This window comes from Cherax quadricarinatus, chromosome 99 (assembly GCF_038502225.1).
Source record: "Cherax quadricarinatus isolate ZL_2023a chromosome 99, ASM3850222v1, whole genome shotgun sequence".
Lineage (NCBI taxonomy): Eukaryota > Metazoa > Arthropoda > Malacostraca > Decapoda > Parastacidae > Cherax > Cherax quadricarinatus.
The window spans coordinates 1,489,623-1,512,303 of NC_091390.1; the positions used below are offsets into that span (position 1 = coordinate 1,489,623).

General features: G+C 44.1%; 1 protein-coding gene across 1 annotated transcript in view; it reads left to right on the top strand.

Moving 5' to 3' along the window:
• The window catches only part of LOC128704740 (mucin-3B), a 270,077-nt gene extending 247,587 nt beyond the window's left edge, over positions 1–22,490 (top strand). The window contains exon 22 of the mRNA XM_070079522.1: positions 394–22,490. Coding sequence (XP_069935623.1) covers positions 394–21,917 — 21,524 coding nt within the window. The 3' untranslated portion in view covers positions 21,918–22,490. The remainder of the gene's footprint in view (positions 1–393) is intronic.
• The last annotated feature ends 191 nt before the right edge of the window (positions 22,491–22,681 follow it).

Below are 22,681 nucleotides of genomic sequence, written 5' to 3' on the forward strand. Positions count from 1 at the left end.
ATGGATGACAGCACTACTCCAGCAGACATTTATCAAGCAGAAACACTACCAACACATGACATGGATGACAGCACTACTCCAGCAGACATTTATCAAGCACAAACACTACCAACACATGACATGGATGACAGCACTACTCCAGCAGACATTTATCAAGCAGAAACACTACCAACATGGATGACAGCACAACTCCAGCAGACATTTATCAAGCAGAAACACTACCAACACATGACATGGATGACAGCACTACTCCAGCAGACATTTATCAAGCAGAAATACTACCAACACATGACATGGATGACAGCACTACTCCAGCAGACATTTCTCAAGCACAAACACTACCAACACATGACATGGATGAGAGCACTACTCCAGCAGACATTTATCAAGCAGAAACACTACCAACATATGTGATGGAAGACAGTACAACTCCAGCAGACATTTATGAATCAGAAACACTGTCAATGCATGTCTTGGAAGACAGTACTTCTCCAGCAGACATTAATCCAGCAGAAACACTACCAACACATGACATGCATGACAGCACTACTCCAGCAGACATTTACCAAGCAATTAAATTACCAACACATGTCATGGAAAGCAGCACTACTTCAGCAGACATTTATCAAGCAGAAGCACTACCAACACAACCTGTCTTGGAAGACAGCACTTCTCCAGCAGATATTTTTAAAGCAGAAACACTACGAACACATGAAATGGTCAGCAGCACTGCTCCAGCAGACATTTATGAAGCAGAAACACTGCTAACGCATGTCATGGATGGCAGGACTACTCCATCAGACATTTATCAAGCAGAAACTCTGCCAAGACATGTCATGGAAGGCAGCACTACTCCAGCAGACATTTATCCAGCAGAAACACTACCAACACTTGTCATGGAAGACAGCACTACTCCAGCAGACATTTATCAAGCAGAAACATTGCCAATACATGTCTTGGAAGACAGTACAACTCCAGCAGACACTAATCAAGCAGAAACACGACCAATAGAGTATGCCATGGAAGACACCTTTACCCCAGCAGACATTTATCAAGCAGAAACACTAACAACACATGACATGAAACACATCACTATTGCAGCAGACACTTATCAAGAAGAAACACTACCAAGACATGTCAAGGAAGGCAGCACTACTCCAGCAGACACTCGTCAAGCAGAAACACTACCAACAAAACATGTCAAGGAACAGAGCATTACTTCAGCAGACATTTATCAAGCAGATACACAACCTCAACATACCATGCAAGACAGCACTGCTCCAGCAGACACTCATGAAGCAGAAATACTACAAACACTTGTCATGGAAAGCAGCACTACTCCAGCAGACATTTCTCAAGCAGAAACACTACCAACACAAATTATCATGGAAGACAGCACTCCTCCAGCAGACATTTATGATGCAGACTCACTTCCAACATATGTCATGGAAGACAGTACTTCTCCAGCAGACGTTTATGAAGCAGAAACACTGTCAACACTTGACATGGAAGACAGCACTACTCCAGCAGACATTTATCCAGCAGAAACACTACCATCACATGACATTGATGACAGGACTACTCCAGCAGACATTTATCAAGCAGAAACACTACCAACACATGACATGGATGACAGCACAACTGCAGCAGACATTTATCCAGCAGAAATACTACCAACACATTACATGGATGACAGCACTACTCCAGCAGACATTTCTCAAGCAGAAACACTACCAACATATGTTATGGAAGGCAGCACTACTCCAGCAGACATTTCCCAAGCAGAAACACTACCAACACAAATTGTCATCGAAGACAGCACTATTCCAGCAGACATTTATGACGCAGACTCACTTCCAACATATCTCATGGAAGACAGTACTTCTCCAGCAGACATTTATGAAGCAGAAACACTACCAACACATGACATAGAAGACACCACTACTCCAGCAGATATTTATCAAGCAGAAACACTACAAACACTTGTCATGGAAAGCAGCACTACTCCAGCAGACATTTATCAAGCAGAAACACTGCCAACACATGACATGGATGACAGCACTACTCCAGCAGACATTTATCAAGCAGAAACACTACCAACACAACTTGTGATGGAAGACAGCACTACTCCAGCAGACATTTATCAAGCAGAAACACTACCAACACATGACATGGATGATAGCACTACTCCAGCAGACATTTATCAAGCTGAAACGCTACCAACACATGACATGGATGATAGCACTTCTCCAGCAGACATTTATCAAGGACAAACACTACCAACACATGACATGGGTGACAGCACAACTCCAGCAGACATTTATCAAGCAGAAACACTACCAACACATGACATGGATGACATCACTACTCCAGCAGACATTTATCAAGCAGAAACACTACCAACACATGTCATGGAAGGCAGCACAACTCCAGCAGACATTTATCAAGCAGAAACACTACGAACACAAGTCATGGAAGACAGCACTACTCCAGCAGACACTAATCAAGCAGAAACACGACCAATACAGTATGCCATGGAAGACACCATTTCCCCAGCAGACATTTATCAAGCAGAAACACTACCAACACAAATTGTCATGGAAGACAGCACTATTCCAGCAGACATTTATCAAGCAGAAACACTACCAACACAAATTGTCATGGAAGACAGCACTATTCCAGCAGACATTTATGACGCAGACTCACTTCCAACACATGTCATGGATGGCAGGACTACTCCAGCAGACATTTATCAAGCAGAAACTCTGCCAAGACATGTCATGGAAGGCAGCACTACTCCAGCAGACATTTATCCAGCAGAAACACTACCAACACTTGTCATGGAAGACAGCACTGCTCCAGCAGACATTTATCCAGCAGAAACACTACCCACACTTGTCATGGATGACAGCACTACTACAGCAGACATTTATCAAGCAGAAACACTACCCACACTTGTCATGGATGACAGCACTACTACAGCAGACATTTATCAAGCAGAAACTCTACCATCACATGACATGGATGACAGGACCACTCCAGCAGACATTTATCCAGCAGAAACACTACCATCACATGACATGGATGACAGGACTACTCCCGCAGACATTTATCAAGCAGAAACACTACCCACACTTGTCATGGATGACAGCACAACTCCAGCAGACATTTATCAAGCAGAAACACTACCAACACAAATTGTCATGGAAGACAGCACTATTCTAGCAGACATTTATGACGCATACTCACTTCCAACATATGTCATGGAAGACAGCACTTCTCCAGCAGACATTTATGAAACAGAAACACTACCATCACATGACATGGATGACAGCACAACTCCAGCAGACATTTATCAAGCAGAAACACTACCAACACATGACATGGATGACAGCACTACTCCAGCAGACATTTATCAAGCAGAAACTATACCAAGACATGTCATGGAAGACACCACTACTCCAGCAGACATTTATCAAGCAGAAACACTACCAACACATGTCATGGATGACAGTACTACTCCAGCAGACATTTACCAAGCAGTTAAATTTCCAACACAAGTCATGGAAAGCAGCACCACTCCAGCAGACATTTATCCAGCAGAAACACTACAAACACATGTCAAGGATGACAGCACTACTCCAGCAGACATTTACCAAGCAGTTAAATTACCAACACAAGTCATGGAAAGCAGCACTACTCCAGCAGACATTTATCCAGCAGAAACACTACCAACACATATCATGGATGACAGCACTACTCCAGCAGACATTTATCAAACAGAAACACTACCTACACAACCTGTCATGGAAGAGAGCACTATTCCAGCAGACATTTATGAAGCAGAAACACTGCCAGTGCATGTCATGGAAGGCAGCACTACTCCAGCAGACATTTATCAAGCACAAACACTACCAACACATGACATGGATGACAGCACTACTCCAGCAGACATTTATCAAGCAGAAACTATACCAAGACATGTCATGGAAGACACCACTACTCCAGCAGACATTTATCAAGCAGAAACATTGCCAAATCATGTCTTGGAAGACAGTACAACTCCAGCAAACACTAATCAAGCAGAAACACGACCAATACAGTATGCCATGGAAGACACCATTACCCCAGCAGACATTTATCAAGCAGAAACACTAACAACACATGACATGAAACACATCACTATTGCAGCAGACAATTATCAAGAAGAAACACTACCAAGACATGTCAAGGAAGGCAGCACTACTCCAGCAGACACTCGTCAATCAGAAACACTACCAACAAAACATGTCAAGGAACAGAGGATAACTTCAGCAGACATTTATCAAGCAGATACACAACCAACACATACCATGCAAGACAGCACTGCTCCAGCAGACACTCATGAAGCAGAAACACTACAAACACTTGTCATGGAAAGCAGCACTACTCCAGCAGACATTTATCAAACAGAAACACTACCAACACATGACATGGATGACAGCACTACTCCAGCAGACATTTATCAAGCAGAAACACTACCAACACATGACATGGATGACAGCACTACTCCAGCAGACATTTATCAAGCAGAAACGCTACCAACACTTGACATGGATGACATCACTACTCCAGCAGACATTTATCAAGCAGAAATACTACCAACACTTGACATGGATGACATCACTACTCCAGCAGACATTTATCAAGCAGAAACTCTACCAAGACATCTCATGGAAGGTAGCACTACTCCAGCAGACATTTATCAAGTAGAAACACTACGAACACAACCTGTAATGGAAGACACCACTACTCCAGAAGACATTTATGACGCAGACTCACTTCCTACATATGTCTTGGAAGACAGTACTTCTCCAGCAGACATTTATGAATCAGAAACACTGTCAATGCATGTCATGGAAGACAGCACTACTCCAGCAGACATTAATGCAGCAGAAACACTACCAACACATGACATGCATGACAGCACTACTCCAGCAGACATTTACCAAGCAATTAAATTACCAACACATGTCATGGAAAGCAGCACTACTTCAGCAGACATTTATCAAGCAGAAGCACTACCAACACAACCTGTCTTGGAAGACAGCACTACTCCAGCAGATATTTTTAAAGCAGAAACACTACGAACACATGAAATGGTCAGCAGCACTGCTCCAGCAGACATTTATGAAGCAGAAACACTGCTAACGCATGTCATGGATGGCAGGACTACTCCATCAGACATTTATCAAGCAGAAACTCTGCCAAGACATGTCATGGAAGGCAGCACTACTCCAGCAGACATTTATCCAGCAGAAACACTACCAACACTTGTCATGGAAGACAGCACTACTCCAGCAGACATTTATCAAGCAGAAACATTGCCAATACATGTCTTGAAAGACAGTACAACTCCAGCAGACACTAATCAAGCAGAAACACGACCAATAGAGTATGCCATGGAAGACACCATTACCCCAGCAGACATTTATCAAGCAGAAACACTAACAACACATGACATGAAACACATCACTATTGCAGCAGACACTTATCAAGAAGAAACACTACCAAGACATGTCAAGGAAGGCAGCACTACTCCAGCAGACACTCGTCAAGCAGAAACACTACCAACAAAACATGTCAAGGAACAGAGCATTACTTCAGCAGACATTTATCAAGCAGATACACAACCTCAACATACCATGCAAGACAGCACTGCTCCAGCAGACACTCATGAAGCAGAAACACTACAAACACTTGTCATGGAAAGCAGCACTACTTCAGCAGACATTTCTCAAGCAGAAACACTACCAACACAAATTATCATGGAAGACAGCACTCCTCCAGCAGACATTTATGATGCAGACTCACTTCCAACATATGTCATGGAAGACAGTACTTCTCCAGCAGACATTTATGAAGCAGAAACACTGTCAACACTTGACATGGAAGACAGCACTACTCCAGCAGACATTTATCCAGCAGAAACACTACCATCACATGACATTGATGACAGGACTACTCCAGCAGACATTTATCAAGCAGAAACACTACCAACACATGACATGGATGACAGCACTACTCCAGCAGACATTTATCAAGCAGAAACACTACCAGCACATGACATGGATGACAGCACTACTCCAGCAGACATTTATCCAGCAGAAATACTACCAACACATTACATGGATGACAGCACTACTCCAGCAGACATTTCTCAAGCAGAAACACTACCAACATATGTTATGGAAGGCAGCACTACTCCAGCAGACATTTCCCAAGCAGAAACACTACCAACACAAATTGTCATCGAAGACAGCACTATTCCAGCAGACATTTATGACGCAGACTCACTTCCAACATATCTCATGGAAGACAGTACTTCTCCAGCAGACATTTATGAAGCAGAAACACTACCAACACATGACATAGAAGACACCACTACTCCAGCAGATATTTATCAAGCAGAAACACTACAAACACTTGTCATGGAAAGCAGCACTACTCCAGCAGACATTTATCAAGCAGAAACACTACCAACACATGACATGGATGACAGCACTACTCCAGCAGACATTTATCAAGCAGAAACACTACCAACACAACTTGTGATGGAAGACAGCACTACTCCAGCAGACATTTATCAAGCAGAAACACTACCAACACATGACATGGATGATAGCACTACTCCAGCAGACATTTATCAAGGACAAACACTACCAACACATGACATGGATGATAGCACTACTCCAGCAGACATTTATCAAGCTGAAACGCTACCAACACATGACATGGATGACAGCACAACTCCAGCAGACATTTATCAAGCAGAAACACTACCAACACATGACATGGATGACAGCACAACTCCAGCAGACATTTATCAAGCAGAAACACTACCAACACATGACATGGATGACATCACTACTCCAGCAGACATTTATCAAGCAGAAACACTACCAACACATGTCATGGAAGACAGCACTACTCCAGCAGACATTTATCAATCAGAAAGACTACCAACACAAGTCATGGAAGACAGCACTACTCCAGCAGACACTAATCAAGCAGAAACACGACCAACACAAATTGTCATGGAAGACAGCACTACTCCAGCAGACATTTATCAAGCAGAAACACTACCAACACATGTCATGGAAGACAGCACTACTCCAGCAGACATTTATCAAGCAGAAACACTACCAACACAAGTCATGGAAGACAGCACTACTCCAGCAGACACTAATCAAGCAGAAACACGACCAACACAAATTGTCATGGAAGACAGCACTACTCCAGCAGACATTTATCAAGCAGAAACACTACCAACACAAATTGTCATGGAAGACAGCACTATTCCAGCAGACATTTATCAAGCAGAAACACTACCAACACAAATTGTCATGGAAGACAGCACTATTCCAGCAGACATTTATCCAGCAGACTCACTACCAACACATGTCATGGATGGCAGGACTACTCCAGCAGACATTTATCAAGCAGAAACTCTGCCAAGACATGTCATGGAAGGCAGCACTACTCCAGCAGACATTTATCCAGCAGAAACACTACCAACACTTGTCATGGAAGACAGCACTGCTCCAGCAGACATTTATCCAGCAGAAACACTACCCACACTTGTCATGGATGACAGCACTACTACAGCAGACATTTATCAAGCAGAAACACTACCCACACTTGTCATGGATGACAGCACTACTACAGCAGACATTTATCAAGCAGAAACTCTACCATCACATGACAAGGATGACAGGACCACTCCAGCAGACATTTATCCAGCAGAAACACTACCAAGACATGACATGGATGACAGGACCACTCCAGCAGACATTTATCAAGCAGAAACACTACCAAGACATGACATGGATGACAGGACCACTCCAGCAGACATTTATGAAACAGAAACACTACCAAGACATGTCATGGATGACAGGACTACTCCAGCAGACATTTATCAAGCAGAAACACTACCAACACATGTCATGGATGACAGTACTACTCCAGCAGACATTTACCAAGCAGTTAAATTTCCAACACAAGTCATGGAAAGCAGCACCACTCCAGCAGACATTTATCCAGCAGAAACACTACCAACACATGTCAAGGATGACAGCACTACTCCAGCAGACATTTACCAAGCAGTTAAATTACCAACACAAGTCATGGAAAGCAGCACTACTCCAGCAGACATTTATCCAGCAGAAACACTACCAACACATATCATGGATGACAGCACTACTCCAGCAGACATTTACCAAGCAGTTAAATTACCAACACAAGTCATGGAAAGCAGCACTACATCAGCAGACATTTATCAAACAGAAACACTACCTACACAACCTGTCATGGAAGAGAGCACTATTCCAGCAGACATTTATGAAGCAGAAACACTGCCAGTGCATGTCATGGAAGGCAGCACTACTCCAGCAGACATTTATCAAGCACAAACACTACCAACACATGACATGGATGACAGCACTACTCCAGCAGACATTTATCAAGCAGAAACTATACCAAGACATGTCATGGAAGACACCACTACTCCAGCAGACATTTATCAAGCAGAAACATTGCCAACACATGTCTTGGAAGACAGTACAACTCCAGCAGACACTAATCAAGCAGAAACACGACCAATACAGTATGCCATGGAAGACACCATTACCCCAGCAGACATTTATCAAGCAGAAACACTAACAACACATGACATGAAACACATCACTATTGCAGCAGACAATTATCAAGAAGAAACACTACCAAGACATGTCAAGGAAGGCAGCACTACTCCAGCAGACACTCGTCAATCAGAAACACTACCAACAAAACATGTCAAGGAACAGAGGATAACTTCAGCAGACATTTATCAAGCAGATACACAACCTCAACATACCATGCAAGACAGCACTGCTCCAGCAGACACTCATGAAGCAGAAACACTACAAACACTTGTCATGGAAAGCAGCACTACTCCAGCAGACATTTATCAAACAGAAACACTACCAACACATGACATGGATGACAGCACTACTCCAGCAGACATTTATCAAGCAGAAACACTACCAACACATGACATGGATGACAGCACTACTCCAGCAGACATTTATCAAGCAGAAACGCTACCAACACTTGATATGGATGACATCACTTCTCCAGCAGACATTTATCAAGCAGAAATACTACCAACACTTGACATGGATGACATCACTACTCCAGCAGACATTTATCAAGCAGAAATACTACCAACACAAGTCATGGAAAGCAGCACTACTCCAGCAGACATTTATCAAGCAGAAACACTACCAACACAAATTGTCATGGAAGACAGCACTATTCCAGCAGACGTTTATGACGCAGACTCACTTCCAACATATGTCATGGAAGACAGTACTTCTCCAGCAGACATTTATCCAGCAGAAACACTGCCAACGCATGTCATCGATGGCAGGACTACTCCAGCAGACATTTATCAAGTAGAAACTCTGCCAAGACATGTCATGGAAGGCAGCACTACTCCAGCAGACATTTATCCAGCAGAAACACTACCAACACTTGTCATGGAAGACAGCACTACTCCGGCAGACATTTATCCAGCAGAAACACTACCATCACATGACATGGATGACAGGACCACTCCAGCAGACATTTATCAAGCAGAAACACTACCAACACATATTGTCATGGAAGACAGCACTACTCCAGCAGACATTTATCAAGCAGAAACACTACCAACACAAATTGTCATGGAAGACAGCACTATTCCAGCAGACATTTATGACGCAGACTCACTTCCAACATATGTCATGGAAGACAGCACTTCTCCAGCAGACATTTATGAAACAGAAACACTACCAAGACATGTCATGGATGACAGGACTACTCCAGCAGACATTTACCAAGCAGTTAAATTACCAACACAAGTCATGGAAAGCAGCACTACTCCAGCAGACATTTATCCAGCAGAAACACTACCAACACATGTCATGGATGACAGCACTACTCCAGCAGACATTTACCAAGCAGTTAAATTACCAACACAAGTCATGGAAAGCAGCACTACTCCAGCAGACATTTATCCAGCAGAAACACTACCAACACATGTCATGGATGACATCACTACTCCAGCAGACATTTATCTAGCAGAAATTCTTCCAACACATGACATGGATGACAGCACTACTCCAGCAGACATTTATCAAGCACAAACACTACCATCACATGACATGGATGACAGCACTACTCCAGCAGACATTTATCCAGCAGAAACACTACCAACACAACCTGTGATGGAAGAGAGCACTACTCCAGCAGACATTTATCAAACAGAAACACTACCAACACAACCTGTGATGGAAGACAGCACTGTTCCAGCAGACATTTATCAAGCAGAAACACTACCAACACAACCTGTGAAGGAAGAGAGCACAACTCCAGCAGACATTTATCAAGCAGAAACACTAACAACACAACCTGTGAAGGAAGAGAGCACGACTCCAGCAGACATTTATCAAGCAGAAATACTACCAACACATGACATGGATGACAGCACTACTCCAGCAGACATTTATCAAGCAGAAACACTACCAACACAACCTGTCATGGAAGAGAGCACTATTCCAGCAGACATTTATGAAGCAGAAACACTGCCGGTGCATGTCATGGAAGGCAGCACTACTCGAGCAGACATCTATCCAGCAGAAACACTACCAACACATGTCATGGATGACATCAGTACTCCAGCAGACATTTATCTAGCAGAAATTCTTCCAACACATGACATGGATGACAGCACTACTCCAGCAGACATTTATCCAGCAGAAACACTACCAACACAACCTGTGATGGAAGAGAGCACTACTCCAGCAGACATTTGTCAAGCAGAAACTATACCAAGACAAGTCATGGAAGACAGTACAACTCCAGCAGACACTAATCAAGCAGAAACACGACCAATACAGTATGCCATGGAAGGCACCATTACCCCAGCAGACATTTATCAAGCAGAAACACTAACAACACATGACATGAAACACATCACTATTGCAGCAGACACTTATCAAGAAGAAACACTACGAACACATGTCATGGAAGGCAACATTGCTCCAGCAGACATTTACCAAGCACAAACACTTCCAACACATGTCATAGAAGACAGCACTACTCCAGCAGACACCTTCCAAGCAGAAACACTTCCAACACCTCATAATGTAAGCAGCACTTTTCGAGCAGACACTTACCCAGCACCACTAATCGTAGGCAGCAATGCTCACGCAGACACTTATCGATCAGGCACTTACCCAACGCCACTTACTATCGCAGGCGTCACTGTTCCAGCAGACATTCGATCACCGGAAATTTCGGTGGAGCAAGTCTGCCATCCAGCAGTGACACCACCGCTACCTTCCGCTATAAATACCAACACTTCTCCTCCTTTACCTCTTCCTACTCCAGTAGTTGAAGAGTTGACTTCTCAATTATTTGACTCGTTTGTACTTCAGGAAATGGAGATGGTCGCAGAACTGTGCACCGAGGCAGCGTTTTTTCCAGCCCCGAAGCACTGCCTTGTGGATGGCAGCTCTCTGCTGGAGGATGGCACTGTGCCATCCAGTACCATGGTGGATGGCAGTTCCCCACAGGATGATGACACTGTGCCATCTAGCACCATAGTAGATGGCAGTTCCCTGCAGGATGATGGTACTGTGCCATCCAGTACCATGGTGGATGGCTGTGCCCCACAGGATGATGGTGCTGTGCCATCTGGTACCATGGTGGATGGCAGTCTCCCACAGTTTCCCACTGTGCCATCTAGTACCATGGTGGATGGCAGTACCTCACAGGATGATAGCACTGTGCGATCCAGTACCATGGATGGCAGTACCCCACAGGATGGCACTGTGCCATCCAGTACCATGGATGGCAGTACCCCACAGGATGGCACTGTGCCATCCAGTACCATGGATAGCAGTACCCCACAGGATGGCACTGTGCCTCAAGGACACACAGGGAGAGTGAACGTCCTTCAAGGAGCGAGAGGATCAACATCTTTCAACATTGTGGCTGAGGACGCCAATACACTGCAAGATGTCACTGGCATTCTACCAAACAACATTATGCAACAGGTTGATGCACTGCAACCTGCAACTACCATAGCACCATATCATGTCCTGGTAGTTGACACTGCTTGCACCTTGCAAGAAGACAAGATTGAGGAAGGAAGTGTCAGTGAGGCACTGCTTCTGCTGACTCCAGGCACTGTGCCTCCTTTTCCAGCACAGATTTTAGTAGTGGACAAAGATTCTCAACCTGGGACTCAGCCAGTGGAAACCCTGATTGAAGCCTCCTGTAGGGAAGCTTTCATTAGTCCACTGAAGGACACCAGAGTTGAAGACTCCAGTAGTCCACTGAAGGACACCAGAGTTGAAGACTCCAGTAGTCCACTGAAGGACACCATAATTGAAGACTCCGGTAGTCCACTGAAGGACACCAGAGTTGAAGACTCCAGTAGTCCACTGAAGGACACCAGAGTTGAAGACTCCAGTAGTCCACTGAAGGACACCAGAGTTGAAGACTCCAGTAGTCCACCTAAGGGCACCATAGTTGGATCCTTCGGCAGTGAAATCTGCACTACTCAAACCAGCTTTCACGAAGCACTGACTTTACCAGTACAACAGTGCCCTCTAGTTAATATCCATGAGTCTGTAAGTCCTCATACAGGACTGTACTCTGTGGCTTCCGTCAGTGCTCATAGAGTACAGCCTCGGACGACAGGGAGTCCTCTGAGAGATGTCAACACACATCCATCTCCTGAAGAGATGCTTATTGAGGATGATAGCAGTTATCAAATTCTCTCTGACGAAGATAACTTAAATAACTTGTCAGTAGAGAGAGATGGATCACAAGAGTTCCACAAGGACAGTAACACATTGTCAGCAGTGACTGACAGAGTACAGGTCACCCTGTCAGACACACACACATCACCAGTTGATTCTGTAGTGGAAGTCCATCCCACTGACACTATTCACACGCACCAGACACCACTGCAGTATGCATCCTGGTCACATATTTCTCCCACTGACGAAACATCAGGTACTGAATTGAGTGTTGCTGATACTGCATCAGCAGTGGCAACACTCCAGCTTAACTATGCTGTAGAAATGTGCCCACTGGCAACATCAACACCCACTGATATGCAGTGTAATGACTTCCAGAACATTGCAACATCTCCCGTTGGCACTGTTGATAAGAGTGCAAACATGGCAGACACCACCGTGCATAAACATGGCAGACTCCAATTGCAAGAACCTTCCCTTGTTGATCAGTGCAACATACAAGGCAGTGTTCATCTTGATGTTGCACTGATGTTCAAGGATGTTCAAGGTGCTGATGAACATATATGCAAAGACACACTATCAGTATGTATAGATGGCAGTATTGCTCCAGCAGACACTTATCAAGCAGATGTTCTCCTAACACATGTGGAAGGCAGCACTACTCCAGCAGACACTTATCAAGCAGAAGCACTGCCAATAAGATATGCCGTGGAAGGCAGCACTACTCCAGCAGACATTTATCAAGCAGAAACACTCCCAACACATGTCATGGAAGGCAGCACTACTCCAGCAGACGCTTATCAAGCAGAAACACTAGCAACCTCGCATGTGGAAGGCAGCGCAACACAAGCAAACACTGTCCTGCCACCACACACTTGCAGAGTCACAGTGCCTAGTACTGAGGTGACAAAGGCCTCAAGCAGACACAGTGCAAAGGTGCCAACACCTCACTGTTCCATCTTACCAGTGAGTACATATACTCCTGATTCTGTCAGTACCTCTCCAGAGCACACCTTTGTAGAGGAGAGAATATTTGTTTCACAGGATACCTTTGTAGAGGAGAGAACACTTGTTCCACAGGGAACCTTTGTAGAGGAGAGAACACCTGTTCCACAGGAAACCTTTGTAGAGGAGAGAACACCTGTTCCTCAGGAAACCTTTGTAGAGAAGAGAACACCTGTTCCTCTGGAAGCCTTTGTAGAGGAGAGAACACCTGTTCCACAGGAAACCTTTGTAGAGGAGAGAACACCTGTTTCACATGAAACCTTTGTAGAGGAGAGAACACCTGTTCCTCTGGAAACCTTTGTAGAGGAGAGAACACCTGTTCCTCTGGAAACCTTTGTAGAAGAAAGAACACCTGTTCCTCTGGAAACCTTTGTAGAAGAAAGAACACCTGTTCCTCTGGAAACCTTTGTAGAGGAAAGAACACCTGTTCCACAGGATATCTTTGTAGAGAGAACACTTGTTCCACAGGAAACCTTTGTAGAAGAAAGAACACCTGTTCCACAGGAAACCTTTGTAGAGGAAAGAACACCTGTTCCACAGGATATCTTTGTAGAGAGAACACTTGTTCCACAGGAAACAATTGTGGAGGAGAGAACACCTGTTCTGCAGGAAACCTTTGTAGAGGAGAGAACACCTGTTCTGCAGGAAACAATTGTGGAGGAGAGAACACCTGTTCTGCAGGAAACCTTTGTAGAGGAGAGAACACCTGTTCTGCAGGAAACCTTTGTAGAGGAGAGAACACCTGTTCCACAGGAAACCTTTGTAGAGGAAAGAACATCTGTTCCTCTGGAAACCTTTGTAGAAGAGAAAGCATCTGTTCCACAGGATGCCTTTGTAGATGAGAGAACACCTGTTCCAGAGGATACCTTCGTAAAAGAGAAAACACCTGTAGGACTGATCCCACAAAAATATTCCAAAGGTAATGATGAATATTCTCCCTATGTCAAATTAAAGAAAGAAATTGTATATGTGACAGGTATGGAAGGTCTTTCTAGTGCACCTGTGGATCCTTCTAGTGCACCTGTGGATCCTTCTAGTGCACCTGTGGATCCTTCTAGTGCACCTGTAGATCTTACTAGTGTACCTGTGGATCTTGCTAGTGCACCTGTGGATCCTTCTAGTGCACCTGTGGATCCTTCTAGTGCACCTGTGGATCCTTCTAGTGCACCTGTGGATCCTTCTAGTGCACCTGTGGATCCTTCTAGTGCACCTGTGGATCCTTCTAGTGCACCTGTGGATCCTTCTAGTGCACCTGTGGATCCTTCTAGTGCACCTGTGGATCCTTCTAGTGCACCTGTAGATCTTACTAGTGTACCTGTGGATCTTGCTAGTGTACCTGTGGATCTTACGAGTGTACCTGTGGATCTTACTAGTGTGCCTGTGGATCTTACTAGTGTGCCTGTGGATCTTGCTAGTGTACCTGTGGATCTTAGGAGCGTACCTGTGGATTTTACTAGTGTACCTGTGGATCTTGCTAGTGTGCCTGTGGATCTTACTAGTGTGCCTGTGGATCTTACGAATGTACCTGTGGATCTTAGGAGTGTACCTGTGGATTTTACTAGTGTATCTGTGGATCTTGCTAGTGTACCTATGGACATTACTGGTGTACCCATGGATCTTACGAGCATACGTAAGTGTTCGTTAATTGACCAAAGGTCCACTGTACCAAGTCAATTGGATTCTACATTGCACTCTGCAACAGTAGAGTGCAATGTTTCCCCTCGTGCACTCACAACACTGGCTGCAACCTATGGATCTCAACTTGCTGATGTGCCTCTACTGGAACACTCAACCTTAAGCGTCCAGAAAAAGGAATTTGATCCTCTATACCCACTCCAATATGCCAGTGAAAATGAAGGGGAATTTAGATCTGAAGCTGTGTCCGCTGCTCAGAATGTTCATTTGCCTCTTAGACATGGGATTAGGACTGTTGGTGAACGACATGAGATTAGATTAACCACAGATCAATTAGATATTCACAGAGAAGGCTTGGACACTGCATCACTGTTGAGGGAAGATAGCATTAGAGAGGGTGAGAGAGAGGTAGCAGGAACACGCAGAGATTATTTCTTCAGGGAAGACTGTGAAGGCACAGTACACACAGTGACTGAAATGTCTGACAAGCATGAAGTATCTGGTGAGGACTTTACAGTAACTACAGACAGAAGAATGACCATCATGGACAGGTTAATGTCTGACATCAAGCATGAAATTCCTGGTGAGGACTTTACAATTACTACAGAAAGAAGAATGACTGTCACTGACAAGCATGAAAAACCTGGTACGGACTTCATATCTACAGGTACAACTTTGACCATCAGTGACCAGACATTAATTCCGACTTCCAAGTCAGCCAAAACCTCTGTGCCCATTTCTGAAGTGCATGTGCTTGCCGACACTAGCGATAGAAACCTTATTAGCAAATGCAAAACAACACTGTCATCTTGCGATGTTCCTCGTGCAACATTGATCAAAGAAGGCTTGGTAGATGAGAGTATAGAATACACTGCTGATACAAAGCCAGAAGGTGAGTCACATTTTCGCCATTATGGCAAAAGTGTTGGTCTCACAAGCGCTCAGCCAGGTAAGGACAACTTATCATGTGGTACTGAGAGCCATATCGTTGTCGGCAACACCTTTACTGGCCAGGGCGCGTTGGCAGACTTACATAAACTCTCTGGAGAATACACTGCAGAGCGTTGTGATAAGCTTGACACAGTGTACGACGCACCTGTGTCACTAACATCTGCAGAACACACTGCAAGGCGTCGTGATAAGTTTGACACAGAATACGATACAAAAGTGTCGGAAGACTTTAGAGCCTTCCCAGCACTTGATTCAGAGAAGAAACATGATGCTTCAGCAACCTCTTTCAGTAGCGGCACTTCAGCTTTATCTGAAAGGTTAATTAAAGATAATATAACGCCAAGTTCTGCAGTGAACACTGCTCAAGAAGTTAATGATGGTCAATTAAAAAACACAAACAAATACCAGACTCTGGAACCTAGTTTATGGAGTCAGTCTGATGTAAGTGGAATCAACACAGCTCCTGCCAGACGTTCAGAAGATGGGGATCAATCATCTATTACTTATGGTACCTCTGTGCAGCATGAAGTTGAGAAAACAGACACAGAAAGCAATCTGTTAAAACTGGTATATCGTGATATCCCTAAAGGCAACAAGTCTGCCATTCCTGGAGATACAGGAACCAGCAGCCAAGACATCCAAAGTACACTTTTAGATCACAAAAGTCATGTTGATTTAATTTTAGAAGCTTCAATCCACCAAGTAACTGAGACCACCAGTGACCCTCTTCACCCCAGTTTAACTCCTCAAATGAATATTGTAGAAAGCAGTGCTTCTGATGGTAGTAACATAGGAGGTAGAACATCTACTCTTAGGACTGTTTATATTTCAGATTCAGTGGATCAGCTCCAGTCATCAAGAGAACGGGAAGAAGTTACAGCCGAGAAACAGCCCAAGCAGATGTTTGAGAAAGCTTTGTATGAGAGGTCAAACATCCCTAGTGATGATGGTGTAAGTCTGTCTAAGAGCGACGTACATAGAGCATCTGAGGAACAAGCGTGTGAGGATACAGATATACGTGATGCGTATGATAGTTCACATCAGACTAAGTTCAGCTCACTAAAGAGTACTAGAGTACAGGTTATGGAGGACTTAAGCCACCTCAGAAAGCCAGTCGCCTCTGATCGAGATTTAGCAAGTATAAAGAGGCGTATTTACTCACGGAAGCATGCAGGTGGCCTCAAAAAATGCTCCGACGTGGGTGAATTTGATGTTCCAAAAGACGTGTTGCATAAGACAGACTCTGCTGCAATGGGAATTGAAAGCAAGAATTTGTTGCAAGCAAGAAAGAGATGGAATGAGTTAAACCCTGACATAAGTAGCACACTAGAAGGTGCTACCGAACTAGCTGTGACAAGCCAGCATAGTACAACACAACACTACACTCTACCTGATCAACATAGTGCACACCAGCAGGAGACCTCAAATATTAGAGGGAAAAAATTAATCTATTTATCAGAAAAAGTTAATTCTAAATCACCTGTGGACAGATCACAAAAAGCTGCGAGTGAGACACACGGGCCATTTATTCCTCCGGTCAAAGAAACTGTGCCTCCAGCAACGTGTGACATAGACAGTACAAATGTCACAGCTTCCCAGTATGCATCTGGGAAAGTTACACATGAACACACACTCAAAACCAATGTTCAACATTACACAAGTTACTCAGATAAGGACACTCTTCAACATTCAGTTCAAGGTACCAGTACAAAGCTATATTATGATGTAGGTCATGCATTAAGCCCAGCTACTGGGGACCTCGTAGAGACAGACAACGATGGCAGCAAATCGGATGACAGCGTGACACACAAGGTTATGTCTCAAATTTTGTGGTCTGAAGGTGCACAGGTAGATCTAAAAAAGTGTGGAGGTAACACCTCTAGCTGGGATAAAAAACAAGAAGAAAGATTGGACAAACAGTCAGGTCACAGGTCCTCAGGAGAGGCAGAAGCTAAACCTCTGATCTCCTGTACAAAACCAGCTGACAGAGTAAGTGTTTTACATCGTGCAACTCCTGACAAGAGCGACACACACACACAGATGTCAAGTTTATCTCTGGTTAGTAAAGACAAAAGGGAACCAAAGCAGATTGAAAAATTGACTTCACCTTCCTGGCAGGGCAAGTTTTTGATGGCACGAGACTGCACAAGTGATGACTTCGGAGCTTCAGATGAGAGCATCACCTTTGTATTCATGACTCCTGGAGAAGATGGTGAAGCTGCAGCTACAGGACATGTGCTAAGGGACACCATAGCCCAGTCAATAAGTTCCAATTACCACAGCTCCTCAGATTTATCCCATGCAGGTTTGAGCACCGGTCACCAAAGAGATCCACAACATGTACATTTCTATGACCTCTACAAAGCAAACTGTGGACATTTAGTGCGCACCACTTCTCTTGACTCCATTTGTGGTGTTCTCCATAAGATCAGGATTTCAAGGCTAAAGACAACACTTCAACGTACTTGTAGCCTGGAGGATGATGTTAACCAAGAACTGGAGGACATCTTAGAGAGAGGCAGACTCTTTTCTTCCAAAGAATCTCTCGCAGGCATAGGAACGAGTGATTTCCAGCTGCCAAAACCACAAGCTTCATATAAAGCAATGAAAGATTATAGCAAGCAAGAGAATACAGACACAGTATTTAGTCCAGCGACTATGGTTGATAAAGCTACCGTCAGTGATACTAGTGAGGATGTGTTTACAAAGGCATCTCCTCCCCCTCCTACTACATTTGGTCAGGCTAACTGGCTGGAGTTTAAAAGCCTTATACTTGGACGTCCTCTCCCACCTTCATCAGTACGTAGTATTACAGGAGAGTCAAGTAAATCATCTCCACAGTTACACCCAAACAAGAAAACTGAGAATTTAGGCAAAAAATCAGTGTCATGGACAGATTTGAAGGGCTGTGGAGCACTGGAGGTAGAGGTACCTGAATTTCTGGGAGCTCGAGAGAATGTTATGCCTAATATACACCTGAGATCAATCATGAAGAAACCGTTGTTATCCCCAATTGCTCCCACTCCACCGCCTCCCACTCCACCAACACCACCACGCTCTTCTCAGCAGGCAACTCTTCCACCTCACAGCACTCCACGTCCTGCATCTCCACATCCTATTAATTTTGGGATAGGTGGCAGTTCTTCCCTTGAGGAAGATACTAATGAGGATGACCTTCAACTGCCTAGTTCAAACGTGAAAGAAATATTTTCTCTACACTTACCACAGCATATACGTGACCGCTTTTATAAATCGTCTAGTCCGTCACATGAGGGTTCACAAGACACTGTTGCTGGTAATCGTCCACATAGCATTAAGTCGTATACAAAACATTTAGATACTTCTGAAATTCAAGCAACCTCTGAACCTTACACAACTTCCAAACCCTCAAGTTACTCACCAAGTCTAAATACTTCCACTTTCCGTTCAGCTTTCAGTGACATAAAAACCTGTAAAGCTTCCCCATCACTGAATGTTTCCAGGCCTCACAGAGTCTCTCTCTCTCTGGGGAACTCCTCTTCTATGGAGGATAGTTCATCTTTGGGCTTCTCACAGTTCTCAGTATCAACATCGTCTAATATCTCCCTGTGCTCTGGCATTTCACCAACCTCAAGAGCCACATCTTCCTCAGGAGTGTCATGTTCTGGCTTCTCTTCATCAGGTGCTGTGTCATCCCCTGGAGGGGTGTCTCCTCTGCATGATGCTACTGCTGATTACCTCCAAGCAAATAATGCTGCTGTGTTAGGTCATGTAATGGCGACCACGTCCAGACGAAATTTAAGAGGGAAACAATTTCGTACATCATCTGAGCCTTCCTCCACCTCTGAAACTATGCAAGCTGATCTGTCATCACCAACTAGTACTCTCTCTGCTCCGACGACACCCTTGGGAGAGAGAGTTTTTTCCAATGTACCAAATTTAAGGGATGAAAACATGTCTCGATGCATGAGTGAAGGAGATTTGGCCCTACCAGCTGCTGAGGGATTTTCCAATACATGGACGGCTCTCTCTCGTGTTATGCAAGAAGCTGGCACCATTCTAAAGACACTCTCGGAAACATCTTTGGTTCTACACCAACAAATTGTCAGTCCTAGCCATAAAGCACCTCTGTTGCCAGTAATTGAAGAGGGTAACGGAGGAAGTAACGGAGGAAGTAACGGAGGAAGTAACGGAGGAAGTAATGGAGGAAGTAACTCAAGTACCTCAGGCACCAAGAGCGTCACTTCTGTTGCTGTACAGACTGATCAACATCAAAATGTAAATACGAGGTCAATGGACGCCCAGACCAGCTTTGATTCAGTGAGTGACAGTGAGACTGCAGATAACAAGTTAAGATTATCACAGACCTACCATGATTTCCTTTCCAAGAGAAAATCTTTAAGATCAAGCACATCTGAAGTCTCCAGCTCAACTGGTGTCAGCCCAGAGTCTAAGGGAGTATCATTTTTACAAGAATTGGATAATTTACAAAGAGATCGTGATCGTATAAATCATATAATAGGCCAATATGAGACAACCTTCCATCCTTCTCATGCTCGAAGCCGAGTAAGTGACAGAAGTTTATCCTCAGACTTAGATTCTCCAATATCCAGTCTTAGGACAAGTCTGCACAACTTACCACAGTCACATCATGAAAGAGACTTCACGGAGTCTGGTAGTCAGTGGCGCAGCCTAAGTGCATCTAGCAAGCGATATCTAGCTATGTATCAACGGCGGTTAGAAGAATCTTGTTATCATCTCGAAGAAAGACTAAGACTCAGTGCACGAAAAAGGCAACTGCGTAAACAAATTCTTTCCAACAATCACAATCATTATTCCAACATTTATGATAAATTGGCCTTACATTCTTCTCTTGACTTTGCCAAAAGCCCTTTCTGTGGGCAAGAACAAAGTCCTGCTCCTGTGTCCTATATGTCAACAGGCTCTTTACCTACTGTAAGACCACAAAGTCCTTATCACAGTAAGGAGGATTCTCCTTGCTGTTGTGTATCCCCTACACACCGACCTTACCATAGCCAGTGTAAATCTGCTAGTTCCTGCTCTGCACATACTCACTGGGCTTCCTGTCATACTTCTCCCTCTCAGAATCTATCCTACACTCCTCACTGTATGAATTCAAGGGTCCGTTTGTCCACACAACAATGTAGAGAACAACTAATGACCCTCAGACATCATTTAGTCAGTGCATCAGGACTAGCTAGTTCTTCCAGCTCCTTAGGAGACAGCCCTCCAGGGAGGAATCGCAGCCGCTTTAAGGATATCGGAAAAAGTTATGATACTCCTTATCAGAGAGGCCATTCTGCCTCCCTGTCTAGCCTTCCCAGGGTCAGCAGCATCCCAGGCACTTGGAGACGTGGTACCACCAGGTCTTCAGCCTCCTTTGGTAGTGAGAATGAAACAGATAGAATACTATCGCGCCGGCGCGTGGATTCTGAATCTGATTCTGGAGCTGGATGGTCATCCAGTGGTACTAGTTACCGCTATTCTTACCACTAAGTGAACCCTTACAGTGCTACTTTACCTTGTATAATGTAAAACCTGATAGCTGTAAGTCAAAAAAGGTTGCCGAAGGGTATGGTAGAACAGACACATTTTTCAACAGACTTTATTTATACTATTTCCAAAAAAGTTCTGCCACCAGTGTCTTTTTTCTATCATGAGACCCGAGGCAAAATCTTTGACTTCGTGAGTTACCTGACCTGCCATTAGTATCCGGCCCATTTTTTCAGGCCTACAAATTTTCCCTATCAATATTCCTTGATAGAGCCAAAAAAAAAAACTGTGCCATAAGACGTATCTAGTCGTGAAGCTCCGTACGGTAGTGGTGAGGGAATTTGTACAGAGATTATGTAAAGAATTTAGTAAGTTCTGATCTTAAAGAACCAACCTACGAAGAAATATTTTAAGTCATGTTCATACAACTTTTTTTTGTACAGAATTGTAGCGTAAATTATGTGCCTGGTATCAAGTCTTCCATATGGAACCTTAAATACAATTATATGGAATAACATATATATAAAATTTGATTGTATGGGCTATAATGTGTGCCTATAATAAATAAGAGAATTAGTCGTGTTTGTTATCCTGTTGACTACAGATATTACTTTAAGATAGGAGGGTCTTTGATGCTGGTGGGGCTCTTGATGTAGGGACCCTCCAGGGAGGGTCGTTGATGCTAGTGAGGGGGCTCTTGGTCTAGGGTTCCTCAACAGAGGGTCCTTGATGCTAGTGAGGGGGCTCTTGGTCTAGGGTTCCTCAAC